At 33.5% G+C, this 23,305-nt stretch overlaps 2 protein-coding genes across 5 annotated transcripts; one reads left to right on the forward strand and one right to left on the reverse strand.

Moving 5' to 3' along the window:
* Positions 1-3,779: 3,779 nt before the first annotated feature.
* LOC117925640 (DEAD-box ATP-dependent RNA helicase 17) lies at positions 3,780-11,123 on the reverse strand. Of its 3 annotated transcripts, XR_004653002.1 has the most exons (12): positions 10,869-11,123; positions 10,592-10,664; positions 10,379-10,488; positions 9,793-9,936; positions 8,041-8,149; positions 7,562-7,914; positions 7,404-7,477; positions 6,293-6,597; positions 5,600-5,846; positions 4,581-5,016; positions 4,181-4,328; positions 3,780-4,105 (listed from the first exon to the last, which is right to left on the reverse strand). XR_004653002.1 is itself a non-coding variant. In XM_034844705.1 (10 exons), exons 1-10 carry the CDS (start codon positions 11,005-11,007, stop codon positions 4,768-4,770), a joined length of 1,803 nt encoding a protein of 600 aa, XP_034700596.1. In that variant the 5' UTR covers positions 11,008-11,123; the 3' UTR covers positions 4,350-4,767. The 3 variants fall into 3 exon arrangements, 1 of the variants encoding a protein (XP_034700596.1); XR_004653001.1 differs by having other exon boundaries at positions 3,780-4,328; XM_034844705.1 differs by lacking the exons at positions 3,780-4,105; positions 4,181-4,328 and having other exon boundaries at positions 4,350-5,016.
* A 2,059-nt stretch (positions 11,124-13,182) lies between these two features.
* Positions 13,183-17,957, forward strand: LOC117924477. 2 transcript variants are annotated; one of them, XM_034843096.1, is made up of 9 exons: positions 13,183-13,568; positions 13,929-13,977; positions 14,170-14,478; positions 15,243-15,336; positions 15,735-15,853; positions 15,943-16,050; positions 16,263-16,358; positions 16,452-16,509; positions 17,511-17,957. In XM_034843096.1, exons 3-8 carry the CDS (start codon positions 14,170-14,172, stop codon positions 16,506-16,508), a joined length of 783 nt encoding a protein of 260 aa, XP_034698987.1. In that variant the 5' UTR covers positions 13,183-13,568; positions 13,929-13,977; the 3' UTR covers position 16,509; positions 17,511-17,957. The 2 variants fall into 2 exon arrangements, with proteins under 2 accessions (XP_034698987.1, XP_034698985.1); XM_034843094.1 differs by having other exon boundaries at positions 13,184-13,568; positions 14,158-14,478.
* The last annotated feature ends 5,348 nt before the right edge of the window (positions 17,958-23,305 follow it).

Consider the following 23,305-nt stretch of genomic DNA (forward strand, 5'->3'; position numbering starts at 1 on the left):
TTAAATGACAAAGAGGATATTCAAATAAAATGTTATGTAAAAAAAAATCAAAATATGAAATTCAAATTCAAATGCATTATTTTTAAAACTTTCGATATTGGACGTCTTTGTTAAGATATCATGGTTCTCAACAATTTGGGAAAAGAAAGGGTTTTGATATCATAGTTGGGAAAGGAAAAGGAAAAGGAAAAGGTTGAGTAGAGATTCAGAATTGTATTCATTTTTTGACCAAGGCAATGGCATAGGGCATGAATATTGCTAGAATAGGAAACATCGAAGATTTGATGAGAAGGAGATAATGTAGAAATAGGGTACCCAAAAGTCAAGCGCAGTGAAGGAGACAAGTCATAGGTAATGGATGATAGTGTGATTCTGCATCAGAGGAGGGTAGCTTGTGGAAAGTGGAAATTGTCAATTCAGAGAAAGAGATTTTGCTTGCAACCACTAAAACAATAATAATAATAATAATAAAAAGACGGTGTCTACTATTTCTGGTCACCACCACATGTTACCATCAATGACAAGTACAAGATCCCTCTTCACTTTTGTGTATTGTGATCATTTGTATTTTGGATTTTATATCCAACTTGCTATCACATAAAGTGGATTTTCTAAGGAAAGCCATCGGCACTCAATCGCAAATAATCTTATGATTAATATGGGATCTCTTTACTCCATACTTTGTGACATATTTTGAAATGGGTGGTTGATTGTGTTCTCTAATATTTGAAAATAAAAATTAAACATTTGATAAATCGGTTTAAAAAATCTACACAATCACTTGGAATTATTATTATTATTATTATTTTGGTATGAGGAGTATGGGCTTCACATCCAAGGCATGGATGGAGGCTGGAGGCAAAGAGAATGATTCCATTTCTTAATATTCGGTTAGAGTGCCAATGGAATGATTCATGTTAGGTATATGGATTGGCACATGGACTGGAAAGGGGAAAAAAATGAAAAGAGGAAAAAAGGGGCAAAGAAAAAGAGAGAATAAACTCAATTGGTGGTGTGGGTATCTTTTGAATCAAGTGCCCTTTATTTTTTAATGCTAGTCCTCATGGGATTATGCCCACTAAACTGCCCCTAAAATCGTGTAGCTTCAATGCGACTTTGTATTTAGTATTATCTGAAAGACAGTGACAGGACATGCATATCTCTTTGATGGATTCGGCAGAGGTTAAACACAAGACATGGTCCCTACGTTACTCAAAACTCATCACCCTCTATGATTGAAAGACAGCGAGAGTTTTCATTTGAGACCAAAAATATCCATAGATTTAGGTTTCGGTTTTCATTTTAGACCAAAAATATTCATAGATTTAAGTTTGAGTTTCGGTTTTATCGTCTCATTTAAAAATCAAGACGGTCGCAAAATTTCAAGATATTCGACATTAGCCATCATTTTAGACATTCCATTCAATCCTAATAGTGGTGTATGATCACTTTCCACGGTGATTAATCAGGGTTGGTTGGATTTACACACAAAGTTGGGATAGGCACGAGTGATGAAAAGGAGTAGGGAGGAGGGGTTCCACAAGACATATGCTGTCTAGGGCCACTTTTGTGGTGTGGAAATGAGGGTGATGTCAATAGGATAAAAGGAGGCAGGCACTGAGGTCTCAATCCAGGTGATTCAACAATATCTCTAGCCCCCCCCGTAGGGCAACCTGGAAGGGGGTTTGTATCGTCCACTTGGAAAAAAGAAGCCCCATTTTCAGCATTGCACCATTTAAAAGGTGGGGTTCAATCAATCAACTTCCACTCCTTCCTTCCAACTAGACGATAAAGATTGGGATTCAATGTGTGCAAGAAATTCCTTCCCCCCTCCCCAACCACACAAATGAAAACATGAACATACAACCTATGTAAAAGAAGTCAGGCAAGTGGGTTGAATTTATTATCGATAGCTGTAAAACAAGATGCCCCTTGGGAAGCTAACCACTCTGTCAAGTCGGTGTCTAGGCCCTCTTCCATATTGCTTTCATTTGGGCATTTGATGAAACATTTTCTAACACCCCCAACAAAACAATAGCCAAGCTTGAATTAGGAAATTTTTAAGAATAATTTTTAAAAATAGTTACGAAATTATTTTTAAAAAATAAAATTTTGTTTGAAAATACTTTATAAAAACTAATTAAAAACACTTTAAGTTTGTTTTAAATTATTTTTTATTTTAAAAACAGTCTTTTTTATTAAAAATTTATCAAACGTGTGTTTGAAATTAAAAATCTGTTTTCAAAAATAAAAAATTATTTTTAAAAAATGGCTATCAAATATGTGAATTTAAGTTTTTATCTAGGGTTATTGATGATATCATTTGTCACTATTCTGTATTCTAATTATAATATGAATGATACTGAAAAAGATGTATTCACAAGTACAAAATGGTGGAAAAGATGGAAATAGAATATTCAATGAAACCCTACAGGGAAAGCAGAAAACGAGAATCACGGCTTAAATGAGGGGTTGGAGGGAACCTTTTCTGGGGTAAGTGTCCTAAATTTTAAGGATAGACTATAGAGAGCTTAGAAAAAAAAGGAAGAAAAAAAAGAAAAAAGAAAAGGGATTGTGGTCTTGTCTCCTACACGGCTACACCACCTCCATCCATGCATGTTCCTACTTCCCTTCCTCAGATCTTCACTCCTCAACAACCACATTCATCCCTGTTTTCATGCAAAGTCGGCCACTTTTTTTCTTATTTTTCTAATTTTTTTTTCTATTAATATTTTATTCCTATTTTTTTTGTATTAACACCGACAACCCACTAGCTAATTCACTGGATTTCTCAATTTCCTATTCCCCACTGTGCAGTAATGTCTACTCATAGCACCAATTAATGCCATTATGTATGTCCTTCACGTGGAGTGATCATAACTTGCCATTTAAATTAGTTCCTTTTATAGCAAACTTGAATGATTGCACTCAATGGTCCGACGCAGGTGATCCGTAGGCTAACCAACCATTCAGTCATATAAGATATTCTTATAGTGCTATTACTGCCTTTCTTCTTTTTTTCCCTATTTTAGTGTGTTTTTTATAATAATGATTGGATTATGAGCAAACCCTTTCAAGGGTTTATATACAGAGACCCAAAAATATCTTTAATAATTGAAGAGATGAGTAATCTTAATCCAATCAAAATGCCTATGCTTGGTGTTTGGGTTCATAATGCCCTTATGATGATTATGAAAACCAGCATGCCGTAATGATGGGCATGCAATCATGAGGCAACGCCATCAAATTCATTATTGTATTTTTATTATGTTTTAGGAAAAATTGAAGGTAAATTATGACCCATCGCGCTTTAATATACAGTTAGAAAATGTATTTATTGTGAAATCTAAATTCTTGAATAGGGTTTAAACACATACAATTAAGTACAAATAAATATGATTAAAATAAAAAAAAATACAAAATATAAGATGAAATAAGACCAAGATAAAAGTTGTTATGTTTGATTTTTTTAAAATATTTTATTTATATATATATATATTTAATTTTATTGTGGAAAATATGAAAAAAATAAATATGTTAAAATATTTAAAAATTATTTAATCAGAAAAAAGAGTATGATAGTGTAAAGGGCCCCTTTAATAAATAATATTTCTAGGGAAAGGGGCGGAAGTGTGTTTGACTTGCTTCAACGAAAACTTATCTTGCTAATCTTAGGTGTTTTACTTTTAACCGGTTTAAGATTTTGACTTTCCTTTTTCATCCTTCTCCTCCACTTTCGCAAACACCGTCAAAATTTTTAAAAATAAAATAAAATAAAATAAAGCAGGTCACAATCAAAGAGATAAATTGAGATAGACGAAAAGGGTCGTCCGACAACTAGGACGCGAAGTGGGCCAAAGACTAATAAATATATCCGTGTCTCATGGGCCCATAAGTGAGCCCAACCAAGTGATCCTATTTACCTGACGTGGGAGTATCTACACCTCACCGTTATATTTATGGTCGTCTAATCGTCAACGCATAGGGAGGTCTGAGGTGCTCGCCAAGCTGGGGCCCACGCCTTCCGCTTGCTTCTCACCGTACGTTTGTGAAGGTTGACTGATCTGATCGGGGCCACACTGTGTGTACGTTTGCCGGGTCATAACTGTCCACGGTCAGGGTAGATTATAGGACGTCTTTCATTATTGAAATTATGAGTTTTGGGTAAAATTTGCGGGACCTACGGATGAAAATCCATAGGATCTGAAACTGTGTAGAGGAAAAGATTTTCCAACTAATGTGGGTCATGGATTTTATTGCCCACAGTACGGTTGGCTTGACCTTTGGCTGGAAAACCAACTCCTCATTGCCAACCGAACGGGCACAGCCTGTGAAGGAAGAACAATGAATTTGGTCAATATCAAAATCACAATTAAATAATATCGCTCAAAATTGATTAGTCTGCCTCTGGACAGCAACTTCAGACAGTTAGACAACTCAACAAACTCATATCCCAATAATTGAAGGAGGGACTGGGGTTGGAAACTATGTGCATTTTTGTGGCAAAATTGAAGATCTGCAAATGAGCAACAGTAACATCGACATAATGAGCCTTTCAGATTCAGCCTCCATTTACTAACCATTGCCAGCCACCGCCAGTTCATAAGAAAATGATGTCTGCAGATCATGTGATTTGGTGATCAGCCTGCCTACAACATGCCTGGGGTAGCCCAATGGAGGGAGTTGACTGTAGGAGTCTTTAGCATCGGTACCATTCTCAACTTGCCCATTGGATAAGGTGATAATTAAAAATGCAATGTCGTCGATTCATGTTTTTCTAGCAAGCTTCTTCCTTTTGGACAGTCCCTGTTGTTTCTGATCTCTTTTCCTCTTTTTTGTTTGCATTTGCATTGATTTTCCAACCAGGGAGGGTTGGTCCTTCAATGCAAAGCTCTTTGCCACATGCCCCAGATGAAGTTTTTTCACCTGAAAAATTCTTTTCAGCTCACCACGGTGGGCTGTATATGCACGGACCCAAGAGCAAAATGCATCCTTGGCCAGCTTCTTCATCTTGGGCTGCAAAAGGATGAAGAGGCATTACATCAATTCAGATAAAATGGAATAAAAGAGTAAAGGATTGAAAGACGATGAATCTGACAAGCACCCAAAACAAAATCCTCGACAAACAGAATCATTAGACACATGCTAGATTCCATTAATTGAGTTTCCAGTTCCCACCAATGCTACAGTAAACTAATTACACAAAACCTAATTGGAACCGTATGGAATCCATAAATCATTTTTCTCCAACAAAGATGCATCAGGTATAAAAGATGAACTCAATCCAGCTATCACAACCATTTGATAATTTGCACCTTTTCTACTTTGTTTGCTCCTGCTCTCTTTCTTTGTTTTTGTTTTTGTTTTTTTTTTTTTTTTCATTTTCCCTTTTTTGGTGGATGGGGACAAGTAGCAAATGAATCAATACCACACTGATTGGCAACATTGGGTGAGTCCAAATTAATTTTAACCTTCAGAAATATCTATATACTTTACCTGAATACGGAAACTGAAAAGATGAAGATCAGAATATGAGAATAGGCAACAAGAGTAACTTTCAAAACATAAAAGATCATTATACAAAGGTTGTAACTTGTACCTCAGCAAAGATGAAGGATTCTAGTGCCTTCTGCAAATAAAGCGACCACGGATGCATCTCTAACGAAATAAACTTCTTGATATGGTGCTTCTGACCAGACAATGGGAAACTATCTAACACTTTGAGAAGTGAATACTCTGTCAGAGATACACCATGTTTCTCTAGGTCTTGCAAATAATCCATTTCAACTGGTTGTAGAAATAACAAAGAATCTCCCCTTTCTCCCAACCGTGCAGTTCTTCCAACCCTGCAGCATGAAATACAAAAGCATCAAACCCCTACAGACCCTCCCTACAATTGAAGTTAATCTCAATGACAATGAGATAAGAATTTGTCCATGCTCAGAAAATCAGCTCAACTGGAGTTAATAAAAAAATTAATAATAAGCATTCATTTTTCACATTGCAACAGGGAGAGATTTTAGATAAGTCTAGCTCCAAAGGCTGGTGGTTCAAATTAGATTGAACTAGGGAGCTCACCCAAATCCATCTTATATGGAAAACACAAGTACATAATGGTTAATGTGTGAATTTTCATGAACTTCGCCTTATCAAATGTCAACTCAAAAATGATGATGTAATAATATGCTGGAAAACATGAATTCAATCATCAGAAGTATCAGCAGTGCTAGTACCTAATGAAAGCCCACCGAGAAGATAAAAAAGAATTCAAACAGGAAAAGTTTCTGGATACCTATGGACATATTCACTAGCCTCCCCTGGAGAATCATACTGTATGATACAACGAACTTTTGGAAAATCCAGGCCCCTAGCAGCAACATCTGTAGACAAGAGAAGAGCTGATTTCTCCTTTTTGAAGGTCTGAAAGGTGGTTCTTCGATCTTCATGCTTCATGTTTCCATGCAACTGAAATGTTTTGAATCTCAAAAACATCTGTCTATCTTCTGTTTCTGGATGTAAATTGGCTGGCCACAGGAATGCACTGAACAGTGAATAGTGGAAATCTACTGCATCGCATGTCGAAAAGAATACCACAATCTGTAGAATTAGCATGTGAGCAAACCTGGCAATTTGAAAAGCTAAAAAACGAAAATGAAATAACTATTGTGTCCTGAAAATTATCTCTTGCTGGAAGGTTCTGGGATAGAAAAATCAATGATTTTATCCTCAAAAAAGGTAAAATCACAATGATTCTAATCAGTAGCCGGTATAATTATTCAAAAATACCAGAAGCATAAAGATCTCCATGCGGTTTGGATAGTTGAATGATGATTATATGGTAATCATTCATAGGAGTACATGCTATCAGAAATAAATTACAATATAGAAGCTTTGATTTAAAATCTAGGAACCATATGACCTATACTTTATGTCTATAATTAGGCCTTCACATCATAAACTCAGAAGGAAAACATAGAGTGACCAAGACAATTGAACTTAAGAATGAAGGGAAAAAAAACCCAAAAGGATTAGTCAGCACTCTGTGCTAACAAATTATTTTTAATAGATCTTCAACCAAGAATTTCTCTGCAACTGAAAGGGATGAAAAGCTTTTATGGCTCATTGTCTGTCATGTCAATAATGGAATAAACTTGTGTGTGTAGATGCATGGTAGCGTGTTTGAGTGTGCACATGCATGCATGAGAATGAGAGTGAGAAAGAGAGGGAGTACTATGAAAACAATGAAAACTTCACGCTTGTTGACAAGCAAAAAATTTCCACAATCTAAATGCAGAAAAACTACTAAAAGCCGCATGATTAAATCTATATAAGATATCATAATAGCAAGTACCTCATAAAATGCAAAAACAATGAACATTTTTAGAAGCTGACGATATCCTCACCTTTTGGGAAGCTTCTCTCTCAAAAAGATGCTTTAAAATGGAAAGAAGCACCACTAGCCGTGAGCCACAGGGCACTGCACAGAATATTAAACCACAATTTTTTAAATCATATTGAGAATTGTTAAGGCTGCCAAACAACTCCTCCCAACAATACATACCTTTCACATATCTCTGAACTAATTGAGCTGGAAGTTTATAATCCCCATTTGATGGGCTTATTATTTTGCGTAACTTTTCTGAGTCATCATCCACATCAAATTCAACAGACCCAAAATGTTCAAGCGATGGTTTTGGTTGCATCTTCTTGCCATCAAGACCAATTGTAACTGGATTTTCTAAACTAATTTGAGCAAGATGGTTTACTTTTTCATTTAAAGTAGCTGATAACAGTAAATTCTGCCTCTGAAATTCTGAAGTAACTGCATCCTCCCTGATAGTAGGCCCATTTGTCCTTGAACCCAAAAGATCTAGTATCTCCTCTATTTCTTTACCAAATCCTAACTCCAGAATCCTGTCAAGATGTGGGAAGAATTAATGGGAGCATGAATGAAAAGGAAAAAAATAAATCCTGTTTACAATCAATATCATACAAAATTTGGAAGAGATAAAAATTGAAACTTAAGATCACACACCATACCTATCTGCTTCATCAAAGATTATCCATCTCAAATTTGTGTGCAAGAAGGATGATGTATTTTTTAAGTGATCCAGAAGACGTCCTGGAGTTGCAACGAGAATAGATATGCCTGAAAATGATGTGTCAGATTCAACATCCTTGAATTCCAAGAATTGACAAACTGTTGTATCAAGAACTTCTAAGAATAGCAATTTGGTGGTTAGCATCTCTCGATATGATTATAAAACCTACATTATTACGATTTCACTTGGTAGAAAATCATTTAACAATGAAAGCAGCATTTACAGAGTTGAAGTTTACATGTACCATGTTTGATTTTCCATCAAAAATCCACCTAAAACAGAGCTATGCTAAAGATCAATGTAATGTCATACAAATGCATAGAGTATTTGACCATACCCATACATGTTTACAAAGATAAAAGCCTTCTATAAGACAAAGACATGAGCATAGTTTTAAAAAGCACAAGGCGCACCTAAAGCGCAAAAGTCTCCTACAACTTGGGCGTAATGCGCAACACAAGGTGCACACTTGAGTGAAGTGAAACTGACCTAGGATACATATCTATTTTACAAAATATGATTCAAAATCTAATCCAATCAATAAAAAATTTAAGATTTCAAACATTTAAACGAAGCATTCAACAGAAATGTAATGAAATTATATAAAATTTCAATATAAAATTAGAAATTTCAAGAATAAAAGTGTTTAAAAAGGAAAAGTAAAGTAGATAAGATGTACCTTTTCAACAAGGCACATGTCTTGCTAAGCAAGGTGCTACAACTAAGGAGTGGTTGCACCTTGAGCCCAGGTATGCTTTAAGCGCGCCTTTTAAAACTATGGACATGAGTGCATCATAAGGACACTTAAATCATGTACTTCTTTAAAAATGTTGTTTCTTGACTACTCAACATTTTGTATTATATGAAACATGAGTGGTGATGCTCCCTCTTATAAAATTTCCCTTAACACTAATCAAATCAAAGAAAAAATTTTATATATGCTAAGTTCATAGTACCAAATTCAGTACAATTGATAAATAAAATGTTTAACAGCACAGTTTTACTGTGCTCAATGAAAACAAGAAATGTCACTAGTAAGGAGTGATTAGTCCCAAGTCAAAGTGAAGATGCTTCAAGGACAGGAGGAAGCCAACAAAGAACTTTGGCTCATGTTGAAGAAAAAATAAAGGCCTATAAATTGAGGTAGAAGAAAATGGTAAAAGAATAATCCAATAGCAGTAACTGAATCAAGCAGCCAGCATAAGGTTTTCTTATTTTATTGATTATTGAAAAGAACACGTCATGTTATGGACCAATAAAAATTGGCCATTAATCTAGTCTGATTCAGCTAAAACCAAAACAAACCTGAAAGAAACTAAAGATGGGTGAACAATGTTTGGATATAAGCTGAATTGTGTTGCATCAAAACAACTCATCAAGTTCAAAGAACAAAGAACTTAGTATCAAAACTATTCAAAAACTCTGATTTTTCGGTCAACTTTGAGTAATTTTTCATTAATTAAATATCGTTCTGCACTTCGGAAAGATTATAAAATGCTTTCTAAAATGCATTTTAAGGTTTGACAAATGTAACCTTTTATCTGACTGGTTCAGTCCAACACCTAAGCTAGTTCTTATAATATTGACCAGTATTTATTTCCTAGGTAGCGTAGAAAGTTAAATATATATCAAATGCTTTAAAAATAAAAAAAGGGAAAAACTGTACATCCAAATGTTTAAAGTTTCCTACCTTTGCGCAGCCTGGCTTTCTCTTTTGACCTGTTTTCACCACCCATCACGTACCCTGGGACAATCCAATGGAACCGATGCAATAACTTCTGCAAGATTTCATAAACCTGCATGCACAACTCCCGCGTTGGTACAAGAACCAACGCTATCATACCACCAATAAGAATAAGAGTAATGATATCATGGCCTTGACTCTGTGATAGGGAGACCAAGACCCTTGTAAAGAAGCACCAGAAATAACAGGCAGTTATGTTTGTATTTTAAGTGGGTTTTCAATTATTTCCAAAGTGGACAGCTTCTTATCAGAAAACCAGTACCATGAGCCCAAAAAAGAAACCCTAGAAACGCATTGAAACGGAGCTAAGCTCCATGTTTTACATCATGGAGCACAAATGAGCGAGTTTAGTAATAAACACATCATACTACAATTCTTGCAACCATAATTATAGACATCATATATGAGCCTAAATAACCAGATTCATAGGATTCATAAGAAAAATATGCCGTTTGATAAATGCTAATAAGAAAAAATTCTATACAGCACGAATCTTAAAATCGAATTCTTGCTCCAAACAAAATGGACTCACCAAAAGTTCCAGCTGACCGCTCAATTCGAGGATCATACTTGTGTAAATGATTAATAACAGGAGCCAAGTATGCAATAGTTTTCCCAGTGCCAGTAGCAGCATTAACAAGTCTAGAAATTTCTATTAAAGAATTATACAAACACTCTAAATATGAGAAATAAAATAAAATAAACAGATGCTTAATAGTAATCAAACAAATAAACAGAAGGATACACATGACGCCCAGCGAGAATTACTGGAATTGCTTCTGCCTGGACGATGGTCGGAACTTCGAACCCCATCCTTTCTATCGTCGAAAAAACAGAGAAAAATATAAAACGATTGAAATTAACTGGATAATCAACTCAAAACTTAAAAATTAACTAAATAGAAGTAGCCAATTTACACATTCTCGTTTGGTTTTTATGCAATTATGCAGCATATTGTCTTCTAATATGCATCAATTTGGAGTTTGAAGTGCTGGAATTCAGTAGAGAGATAGAGAGTAAACCTCGGAGCTGATCACACAAGGTAGGGTGAAGACCGAGGCTGGAGAAAGAGCAAGAAGCGAAGATTTCGCTTTCTCCATTGTAGCTATTCTGCTTCGTCTTCTTCATCTCCTCTTCTGTTGTTCTTTTCCTTCTATCCATCGCTATTAGCTGCGTCTTCTTCAGTTAACGTTTGAAATTCTTCGGGTGCCTGCTGTTGGTGGCTTGGTGCTTAATATCTAGGGTTCACCGGAACGACGTCGTTTGATATGTTCATCGCTACTATCCCTGGGCAGTGTTTGTTTGCGGGTTTATCCCCATTCCATGAAACGAATAACAAGCGTCGTGTTATGGATCTTAAATATAAGCATGTAACACGTTAACATGCTTACAAGTTGCCACGAGTACCCCTCTCTTCTTCTTCTATTTCTGTGATTATTCTTGAATATGTTAAAAAAAAAATTAAATTACCACTAAAATATTTTAAATTCTGATATTACTTTTACAAAAATCTTTAAAATGTTATTCATTTTTACCCATAAAGTCTAGTATTGCTTTTATAAAATTATTCAAAATGTTATAAACTTCTACCCTCTATCATACTATTAATGACTTCTCTTATTATCTCTAAAATAATATTGTTTTTTTATTGCATTTTAAATAAAAGTATTACTGTATCAACCAACAAATTAGCTTCTAAATGATAAATAAGAGACATTGTCATAATAGTTTCAAATATATTAATACACTTAAAATTGACCCTTGGTTTGTTTTAGATGATTATACTTCTTAATTTGATACCATAATTTCTAGGTAATCTCTATCCATCACCACATATGTACACATGTTTCTAAACTTTGGGTCAATTCATATACAATTTCCACCCATCTTTACATATCAATAGCAAAAAGGTTTTTATCACAATAAAGCATGAGACACGGAATCACAACAAAGCATGAGACTATCAATAAAAGTAAAATTAATTAGAGTTAAATGTTGTAAGCAACCATAAAGAGACAAAAATCATAACATCCTAATTATACTAAATATTGTCTCAATCTAGGATGAGATAAAACTTACTACACTATTTTGTTTGGGAAGTAATTACCATGTCTCGTACACAAGCCGGCATACTTGTGCAAAACTATGAGTTATATTTGATTTATGAATAGATAATGTATATTATAAAATTATATTACGTGTTAATGAAAAATTTAAAAAATTATGAAACACAATTTGTTTTACTATAATCACTTCAAAATAATCTTACTGCGTAACGTAGAAAAATGCTTTTTGATAACTAAACTTGAAATATATGAGAAAATTTCAAAAACTTATTATGTTTATCTTTCAATAAATCTTAGGGTTTTAAATTAATGTCTATACAATCAAAGACGGTTGGAAGTATACAATGAAATATAGATAGTTAGATCGTGATATATATATATGAAATAAGTATAAAAATAAATAGGACTAGACATAACTAACTAAGATAGTTGTAAATAAAAAAGAAAGATATAGAATAATGATGATGAACTTTAGTACAAAATATATTGGATTTATTGATGACAATGAACTTGAGTACAAAATACCATGAATTACAATATGTAGATGCTACAATAAAATTGATACCATTTATCATATTGTATTATTTTTTAATTTTCAATTACAATAAATTTATATTGTTTTTCAATGACAATAAGAGATGTTTAATAAATAAAATTTAACTTATTTAGTGGATTAAGTATATTTGATAAAAAAATTAATATTACAATTTAAAGTTAATTTTGACTTTAGGTATTAAATTAAAATAAATAACTTATTATTAATTTTAAGTTATTTTTGTTTCATTTATAAATAGTAGTGAGAATATATGTTAGACTTATAATTTAACATTCATTACTTATTTTTTATAATAAATATTTTATGGTTATCTTATGCATTTATAATATTTTACAATTGAATGTTTTATAAATAAATTTATTGTCTAAAATGAATGAAAATAAATATCGGTTAAAATTAATTAGGATAAATATTAATTCAAATTAATGATAATAAATATGTCAATTTTATGATTTAAGCTAAATTTTAAATTAATTTTATCAAATAATCTTAATATTTAAAAAAATAATAATAAATTTTAAATTAACAACCTAAAAATAATTTAACTTAAAATTAATTTAAAGTATTAAGTTTTACTCGACTTATATTTTTATAAAGTGACTAGGGCATTTGAGACCCAATTCGCCTCATTTTCTATAAAAGCGTGATCGCAAGTATGGCATCGATCGTACAATTTAAATTGCGGGGAATGAAAGAGGGAATTTGAGTATTTGACTATTTCCACTCTGCCACAGGACCCCTGGAGGTTCCATTACCAAACTATCCCAGCACCTACTGGTCTTTTTCTTGAATTCGTTGCATCTAAATATTCCCGTGTGCTCGAGCCTGCTGACTGCGGTGCACCCTCAGAGATACACCAATTTGCGCGAGCCAACTTCGTGATCACCATCGCGGTCGTTTAATATCGACGGCCTTGATTGTGGAGAACAGAGACTTTTGGGGTGCCGCCGCTACATGTTATCAAGGTCTCCTCAAAGCCCTGGCTTTGGGAAGTGGCGCACGTTAGTGCAAGCCCCTACCGGCGCTTGAAAATTCGGAAAGAGGGGATAACAGCTTCAATCTCTGAACTTTCATTGGCGAAGAGTTCAAATTCCGAATCGGTAAGTTCTTATTTTGTTCTTTGAAGCTCTTGGTTTCTTCTTTCTACGTTATTGACTGTACGAGCGATTGGAAACTGGCATTATTTTATTATATTTTTTATTTTTTAAAATCTTGTTTATGGACTAGTATTCGAAAGAGCTTAACGAAAATGAATTCGCAATGCGATTTTATGGCTCTTCAAGCTTTTATGAATCTAAGAGATTGGGGATTAGGCAATATTAGCATTTCAATCGGAAAATTAGGGCAGCGGACTAGCACTTTTTTCTTTTCTTTTCTTTTCTTTTTTGGATTTTGGTTGCTGTGAAAACCGAGGGAATTAAATGAAAATAATCGTGTATGATGTTGATTCGGTTTTTCAGGGAACGACAAACTCAATTCAATTAAGTGAAGTATTTTCATCAGGGACAGGTAAGTGGAGGTCTCTGCTTCATCTTGTCTCAAGTAATGGGGAGTTCAAGATTCAAAAGTTTTATTTAAATGTGTTCTCTTACATTTTCTTCTGCAACGAAAACTTCATATATAGCATTTTTATTGGCCAATTAAGCAATAATTTGTTGCATTGAGCTTTTAAGCGGTTTGGTTCAACAGTTTTAACTGCAGATGGGATCTGGAGATGGAGCCGCACAAATGAACCTCTTGGAGAGAGGCCTATTGTCCAAACCTGGTTCTCATGATGAAGATACTGGAGCTGAAGATGAAACAGTCCTGTATACAGCCTCTTTCAAAGAGATGGAAGATAATTTTATGAAGTATCAAACAGCTCAATGGGTTCTATACTCGTTGCTTCTAATTTTAGCTTGGGGAATTGGATTGTTCATGTTACTTTATCTACCAGTACGTAGACATATATTGCGGAAGGATATTCGGTCGAGAAGGCTATATGTCACACCTAATGCCATAGTCTACAAGGTAAATCTGCAAGCATTGCAAGTTTTATCTTTTTCTTTCAGCAAGCTCTGTGTTGTGTTTACTAAATTGTTTTGTGTGTGCCCATTTTCGATCATAACATGCTTAATTTGGGAGGGTTGGATTTAATTCGGATATCCAATTTTGTGTGGTTTGAAAATTTTGGTTTTGCTTTGGCATTGTTTATGTGAATTTGGAATCTGTATGATTATAATTCAGTCCAAAATCCACTGGTTCATAAATATTGGTATTTGTTTTAGGTGGTGTTTGGTTTTTTGGCTTTTTGCTGAAAGCAATTTGTTTTCAGAATTTAGGTTGTTTGTTTTTCTATTTTTTCATGACTTATTATAAACTTTTTACTAAATATAAAAAGCCAAAATATGTAGCTTTTTCTAAATAGAAAAAATAACATATTGGTTTTTCTTTACTTTTTAATACTTAATAGAAATAAAATACTACAAAAACAAACAACCTAATATTTAACACTATTAAGCATTAAGGTTCTATTTAGAATTAAGTGAAAAAACAAACACCACCTTAGTTTTAAGATTGGAAGTGAAACTTCTTAAGTAGTTTATTTTTTGTTGGTTGAAGCTGCTGACAAGTTGTCTAAGCCCTTTGCCTTAATATTTTATTGGTCTAATAAATGGTTGCTAATGCATTGTTGTATTCTCTTACATACAACACAGATAATGCTCTAAATGTCACATTAGATTATGCAAGTCATGTACTTATACATTTCAGTAACACACTGTCTGTTTGCTCAGTATAGAAAACCAGTACCATTCCCATGTTTTGGAGTACTGAAGAAAGAGAAGCACGTTCTATTGCCTTCAGTTGCTGATGTTGTAATTGAACAAGGTAAAAAGTGTTAGCATGAATCCTTTCCACTATCCACGGTACCTGTAAAATTTCTAAGGTGTTGTTTTTTTATATCTTTATATAAAGGCCAAGCTGCTTGATTTTTCAGAAAAATATTGTGGATCAGGTTGGCCTGGGATGTTTTGAGTTCTATTTTAATACATATAATGGGCTAATCTGGACCTACATGTCATTGACACTGCATTTAGTGCAACTTGGGCAATCAAAAAGTATTGAATGAATTCCCTGCGATATTAAACCATGCAACTTTTGATATCATGCTATTCTTCCTTCTTGCTGCAAACAATTTCTGCTTCCCCTTACCTAATTAAAATTCCAATTCTCGATTACTACCTCAATCCTCATGATATTTAGGAAGCACTTATTGTTATTCTCAGGATATTTGCAGTCCCTTTTTGGTGTATACTCCATTAGAATTGAGAATGAGGGTGTGAGAAGGCCACCAAGTGATGATGTTCAAATTCAAGGAGTTGCATATCCAGGTGCTTTTAGGAAGGTACTCCTTATTTTTCAGATCATGTTTCTTATCTGTGACATCACATTAAAGGAAATTGATTTATTTAGTTAATACCGATGCCTTTTTAGGCTGTTCTAGCACGACTTTCAGATATAAGAAGTGATGTTCTCTCCAGGCAAGTTTCTGCAATTGAAGATGTTCCAAGTTTGAGGATAGGTCGTTCATCTACTGCATGGGTATGTCAAAACATTAGTACAAAAATTGAACCCCCAGTCAGTTTGAGTTCTTGAAATTTTTCTTAAATAATTTATTGATGCTTTAGCTCTTTTAGTTCTTTTTGTCATTTTCTAGACAAGCATGAAGAACTTTGTCCTTTGGAGTTCTCTCTCTCTCTCTCTCTCTCTCTCTCATATTTGGTTTTATAATTTTCCTCCTTTTATGATTGCAGATGTCACCATCAAAATCTCTTAGACATGACTCTTTTCCTCCTTCAGGGGAGCTTATGATCTTACAAAAACTAGAGGAGGTTGGAAGCTCTGTAAAGGTAGAAAGCCAACAATACTTTTTATCGTGGAAAAAAGAATTTTTCATGGGTAATGGCTCTAACTGTGGAACATGTATGTGGTGTTCACTGCAGAGAGTTCAAACTTTAATTGAGGAGCAACACTCTCAAACGTCACAATCTATATATTGAGGTAAGCAGACTCAGGATGCACAATGAAATACCCTTACACTTGCTTCTGATGTCTTCCTTAGTGCATTTTTTTTTATGGTTAAGCTGCATCGCTTAATATCAATATGCTACAGACACGTAAAGTAGCAAAAACATTGACCGTCTTACTGCAACGATAGCAGCAGATTTCTAATGCATTACTATATGGAAGATCCTAGCTTCTCCAGTTCATCTTAATGTGTCCTATATGTCACATCCATGGGCTGGATACCATATTGCACGTCCATGGGCTGGATACTATATTGCACGTCCATGGGCTGGATACTATATTGCTGATGCATCAAAGAGGCTGATTGGACTGGTAAAAATGATCGTCTTTAGTGCAGCCTGTTAGTGTCCTTATGTAAGCTTGTTCATCTTCTAAACAAGCCATCCTCAACTTTAATTGTTTAAGAAATCAAGTTTGAGTTAGGAGCATGCAGCTAGAATTCTGACCCCTAGAAACAAGCCGAAAACATATTTAAGAAAAGTGGCCATGTAATAAAGCTCATAACGAATCATGAGGAATTGGGTTAGCTTTTACAATCACAGTTACCAAGTGAAAGGAAATGTGTCTAATTCATATGGTTATCGGTGTTGGATTTGAAATGGATCTGACTGTTGGATTAGGCTAAATAACAAGCTTGGTTAGGTTCATAAAAATACATGGGCCTCAAAAAACCTTACTTGACCCAAAACGCAGGTTGAATCAGCCTGGGCCAAGCTTAAGCTTGTTTAGAGCTCAATTCAAACTCAAATAAACCAAGTTTGAATTGCAGAATACTTGGCTTGGCTTATTATGCCCCTGCTCAGCTGTTTGGTATTGTCTATTATAATTTCTTGATATATTCTCATAATTGCTGAAGCTTTGTGCTTTCTATGTATCCATTTCTCTACAATAATTACCAGATTTTGTTTGGAAATGAGAGCAATCAATGGTTTATTTATGTCATAAGTTGGTCTTTTTTTGGATCTGTGATGCAGGATATGAAGTGAGGCATTGTATTGGATGTATCAATTTTGAAGCTATGCGTGTTTGGATGCCCTTTAGGAGCTATCACTTGTGGAGTACTAAAACATTACTTCATCAAATTTGAGTGAGGTATCTTTGCTGTCACCTCTGTGAATTAGTTTTCAGGCCATCAATTAGTTCCAGAGAAGACACAGGTGTCATCAGTAACCCCATTTGATTTTTAATTTGTATTTCCATGATTCACAAATAGGGAAAATATCTTTTCCATGTATTCATTGAGCTGGATTATCCCCTCTTGTTGCCTGTGCTTGCGCATTTTTATTTTTATTTGTTTAATTATGGCTACTGGAGATTGTCTTGTTGTTTTGTAAGTAATGTTCAATATGTTGGGAAAATTGAAACTCTGCTGATGAGATTGTTGCTGGAGAGTGGTTTTCTTTAAAACTTTTATCTCCTAATTCAGTACCGTATCACATGTCAGCAACTAAAAATATTAGGACCTGCCATATGATGGATCATATGGAGTTCATCATGTTTACCGTGAACCAACTTGATCAAATGAGTTTTAACTATTCGACTGTGCATACTATGTTTATGCTGTGTGACTGGAATGAAAGTTTGGATCATCAAATCAAGGTGAATTTTGGCATTATGATTCTACCATCAGGACCGATTTGGTGTTTGGTTCTATGCATAGGTGATAGGTCATAGATAACAAAATGAAGCTGGTGAACTTTGACCTGTGTATTTAAACAGCAATGCAGTTGACTATGTACTTTTTGTGGTGGACCCGATGCCATCCCTCTTAGTTTAGGGAGGTGCAGACAACAAATACTGTGTCATGGGCTAAAGGAGGCTTCATTAGTATGGGGAGAGATTAAAGGAGAGATCATTACTTAACATTCAATCCAGCACCACCCCACCCCATCCCAGAGGATAGGGGAGCAAGAAGAAAGAGGGCCTGTGATGGTATTAGGCTTCCCTTCATTACTGAGGTTTCTTTCATTTGCTGATAACATCTGGCCATATCTAGATCATCTGAAGCATGCCAATCCTTTTAATGTGCCTACTCTTTTTTTGATCTTTCTTAAAGTTTGTCCACTCTCCAAAGAATCTAACAAAAACCATTGGACTACAAATATCCAATCAAATTGATTTGTTAGTGGTAATTCATTATATAGCTAATGGTATTATGTGATGTTAACTTATCTGATTAGTTATCAGACATGGCTGGAAAGGTACATACGGTAAAAGGATTCTTTTATTGTTTAAAAGAAATAGATTAATTTTTTGTTAGATGAAGAGGGGAAAAAACAAAAGAGAAATAGATTTAGTTTATTGTTTAGATAAAATACATATATACAACACACTGACTGAAAAGAATATCTGAGTTTATTCTCTCTTTCATTGGAACAGCTTTGTCTGGTGTGTTTCGTATTTGCAATGGTACAGGATCAATCATTAGATGTCCAAATTTCTGATTGAGCCTTGAAATCCTTCCTCTTCCCCTTCCCCTTCCCCTTCCCCCTCCCCACCCCCACCCTCCCCACTCCCCACCCACTCCACACCCACCTTTTTTCTATGTTGGACGATTATTGATTATTTGTTCTTATTCTTTTAGTTGCTGAGAAAAGATAGGGAAAGAAAGATATCATCGTGTTGAGATTTAGATTTTGCATTATTTGAGACTAAGGAAATGAGTAGTTTCCTGAAAATGTGCCTAAAACTCCTAGTGTTTGGCATAGTCATCCTTTTCTAATAGTAATAACCGTAAGTTAAAAACAAAATGAAACATATTCAGAATGCACTTTCGCTCTTTCTTTTTTTGCTCGATTTTTCATATGCTCCACACTTTCCAAGTTGGAAAAATGCCCCAAAATCCTATGTTTATGTTAACAATTATCTACAAAGTGCCTTGAGCTAGGGCATTGTTGATTAGGGCCAAATTACTTTAGCTATGGACCACAGGACATAAAGTGATTAGATAATTATTATTACTACTTTTCTCTCCATAAGTCTTATACATGTTGGGAAAAGAGGGAATTTATCTATTTACAAGGTTGGTACTTTTCTTCCTTCATTTGTTGCAAATGAACCAATCATCTTCCTGGCTTCTGGGGTACTCAAACTGTGGCAGGACCTACGTGTGAAAAATTCCATTGCCTTAAAAGGAAGGGTAGTTACTTTCTTTCTATTTGATATTTTCCTTTTACATGGTGGCTGGAATTTTGAGCCAGTGTTGTTTGTGTGAAGAGGACATTCAGGACTTAGGTTGAGAAGATGTGGAGTTTGGTTTACCAATTTTGACTTGCCCTGAATTCTGCTAATGTTTCTTTATTAGTTTTTAAATATTTCAAATGTTTCTATATATATATATATATGACAATAATACCCTATGCTTTTAGCCTATCAAATAATGATAATAAATAATAATAAGTGATACGTTATGCTTTTGAAATGTCTTATGTTCTATCTGTTTGACACAGGATGAATGGGTTTGTTATGTAGAGAAATTTGTTTTTTCTTTGCTCGAAATTGGATTCTTTGTAGATAAATGTTATTTTAAAGTGTTTTCTGGCTTTTGCTTGGCATTTGATGGAGTTCTACTAGTCGAAAAGCCCCATTATTATTGTGCTTGCTATCTGGAATGACCTCCCCCCTCTCTCTCTCTCTCCCTTTTCATTTATTGGATACCAATAAGCTTGACAGTATTACAATACGACCATAGGCAACCTAGTTGAAAATGGGGCTTAGTGTTGAAATCAGAATTCGTTTTTGCTGGGTTTTGTTGCTATAAATCCAAATGAGGCTTTGCTTGCATGGATTTCAAGGACATGTTTCAAAGCTGCCCAAAAAAGGTGGAGCCACAGAGCACTCATTCACCATAACATTTGCAGAAGTTTCTCATGGTTTTTAGGTTGTTCCTTCTTCCCCCATCCACAAAAATCAAGTGTAGAAAATAGAATTGATAAGTGAAACGGAACAGTCGATGCTAGTGAGATATTGAACTAAAGTGCAACCTAGGTAGTTTTTTTTTTATTTATACTGTCTCATTTTTTAGAAGCATCAATTCTTTATTAATCCATATGGAAATTTTAGGGTACTGATTCTACACGTACCGAGCTTGCAGTCTTGGCCGTTGAAAGCATATGATAAAATCTAAACTATTGGATGATGGTATATACAAATACAATCAAAGTGTAAATAAACATGATAAAAATATATAAAGAAAAAAATTAAGAGTAAGGTATAAAACAATGAGATTAACTTATGCACGTGATTGGTTCTATCTATTAGTAGGTGGAGATTGGGTACTGGGTACTATAGCGGACCCTAAATGATAGGGTGGGATAGGTGGAGCCGAACCAGACTATATTCACATGCCTTTATTTAACAAGATGGTGGCATTGTATGGTTGAGAAACTGAGTAGAGGGTACATACAGACTATATTTCTTCTAGCAAAATTAGTTGTCTTGCAGCCAACTGCCGTCTGACTCTTTATCGATTATGTTTGGTTTGGTTGGTGTTGTTGGTTAGAGTCGATCTTTCCTTTAATGTTATTTTAGCTGCTTCCCTTTCAAATGGGGGAAAGTCATGTTATGTTAGTCTATGGTCCTGTTGAGGTAGGGCCGGTGAAAAATTCCTTGCAAAAAGAAGGAATTAAACCTCCTAGGGTCATTTAAAGACCTCTCTATAAGTCAATGCTGCTTTGCATTTTGCAAGCCCTCGTTCATATTCGGTTTATAGTTGAGTGGTAGGCTGCTTCTTTCAAACTCTTATTAATAATGGTCCTATAAATACTACGTACAAGTGGTACTCTCATCTGTTCTGCTATGTTTGTTTTTGGAAAACAATCTAAAATTTGATTTATAATGTAACTACAAAAGAAACAGATATGATTAAAGTATTTTCTTTCATTTTCTTTTTAAATGTTATTTCCTTTTGTTTTTCCTCGCATTTTTCAAGGACTTGCTTTCTTATTTCTTGTATATGCAAGTGATCTAAGGTTATGGTTAATTCCATAAAATTTAAGGGATATATATTTAAGATTAATAAATTATTTTTAATTATTATCTTAAATTCATTTCACTCCTTTTAACTTTTCTATATGGAGATTAAACAATTCAAAATGCATTAATCTTTAAGTAATTGTAATTATATTTTATTTTAATTTTATATTTTTTTAATGGTAAAATCAAATATGATAAATTTATTTTTTCCCTAAATCACGTCTAGTTTCTAGAAAATATGAGAGAGAACATGAGTAAAGAAAATATAAAATAAAAGTAGAATGAAAGAACAAAGAAAAAATAAATTTAAATCAATAAATTATCATTTTATTTGTCATTTAAAAAAGATGACTGCTCCTTGTAATGAGTTACATTGAAATGTCTTTTCAAAACCATAAGTCATGTCTATCGCGTCTTAAACTTCCGGTTAGGGGCAGGCAACCAGGTGGGCACATAAACGTGAACGGTTTCAGTTGGGCAAGTGGCACATGCAAGTGGTATACGGATATATTCCATTACAGAGGAGTTTAAAACTAGGTTTTAGACTATTGGTTCCCAGGAAGAAAGGGAAGAAAAAAATATTAAAAAATAAAAATAAATTATTTATCTTTTCTGATTGGTTGTCTTATAAAAATTAAGGAATAAATAAATAAATTATTGAGGGAGGCATCTAAATAGAATAAGATAACAAAATCTTTTAAACATTTTTTTTTTCATCTTTATCTTTGATTTTTTCTTTTTTCCTCTGTAACATCTAAATCATCTCAGTGTTGGTTTGCATATATTTTCTGTTTTTTTATTTATTAAATCAGAAGTTTTTATATAAAATGGAATATCTCCTTAAAAAATTATAAATTTTCCTCATGTTCTTAAATATTACTTTTTAATTTTTTTAATGAAAACGTTTAATTTTTTTTTTTTTTTGTATTTATAATTATTTTATTTTGAGAACAAAATGAAAAGGTCGAAATGAACCCTTGATATTTTTTGTTCTTTTCTTCAACCCAACTTTACATTTTGTTGTATAAACAATAGGCTAAGCCATGGTACAAATGATAGGTTCTTTTCCATCTTTTAATGGGGAGGAGAAAGGAAAATGAATGGACGCCGGTGGAGGGAATCCATATAGAAAGCGGCAGCGAGTCATTGAACCTAATTTAAAATGTGAAAATAATGCTGCTATTGTCATTGATTCCTCACCAGTCACCACCATTTGCACTGCTCCAAAAAGACTTAACCATTAAGGTTACGTGTGATAGGATAGGATATGATTTTGAACATAATATCTATACGTTATGGATGTGATATTTTAAAGTAATATATACCTTAGATTATATTATATTTATATTTAATTTATAAAATAAATAAAAAATAATGTGAAATATATATTATTTTTAATGTTTAAAATAAAAATTATATTATATTTAAATATTTTTAATTTTTAAAAATAAAAATTTTGTTATGTTTAATAATATTCATGATTAAATTATTTGAACTTTATAAATATTTTTTTATATTATGTTATTTAATATATAAAAATAATTTATATATCATATATTAATAGTATTTTATAAATATATTTTATAGTTTTTTTATCATAAATTTAATTCATAATAAAAATTTCTTTTATAAAATGAGCATTTTAAAAAATAAAAAATTGATAACATTTACATATCCATGTAAAATGGATAAAAAAAAATTGATAATATATCAGAGTTATTTTATCTCATATTTAATTAAATATATCTATAAGTTATCTCAAACCAATTATGTGATAGGATCTCTAATTTTATTA

Source organism: Vitis riparia, chromosome 11, assembly GCF_004353265.1.
Source record: "Vitis riparia cultivar Riparia Gloire de Montpellier isolate 1030 chromosome 11, EGFV_Vit.rip_1.0, whole genome shotgun sequence".
Taxonomy (NCBI): domain Eukaryota; kingdom Viridiplantae; phylum Streptophyta; class Magnoliopsida; order Vitales; family Vitaceae; genus Vitis; species Vitis riparia.

Bases quoted from the DNA above. Each gene is read 5' to 3' on its own strand.
- LOC117925640 (XM_034844705.1), bottom strand. From the start codon at position 11,007: ATGGATAGAAGGAAAAGAACAACAGAAGAGGAGATGAAGAAGACGAAG. The intron at 10,489-10,591 runs GTATCCTTCTGT...AGAAATTTCTAG, and splicing joins ATTCTCGCTGGGCGTCATGT to ACTTGTTAATGCTGCTACTG. The intron at 5,017-5,599 runs GTACAAGTTACA...ATCCTTTTGCAG, and splicing joins AATCCTTCATCTTTGCTGAG to CCCAAGATGAAGAAGCTGGC.
- LOC117924477 (XM_034843096.1), top strand. From the start codon at position 14,170: ATGGGATCTGGAGATGGAGCCGCACAAATGAACCTCTTGGAGAGAGGC. The intron at 15,337-15,734 runs GTAAAAAGTGTT...TGTTATTCTCAG, and splicing joins TGATGTTGTAATTGAACAAG to GATATTTGCAGTCCCTTTTT. The intron at 16,051-16,262 runs GTATGTCAAAAC...TTATGATTGCAG, and splicing joins GTCGTTCATCTACTGCATGG to ATGTCACCATCAAAATCTCT.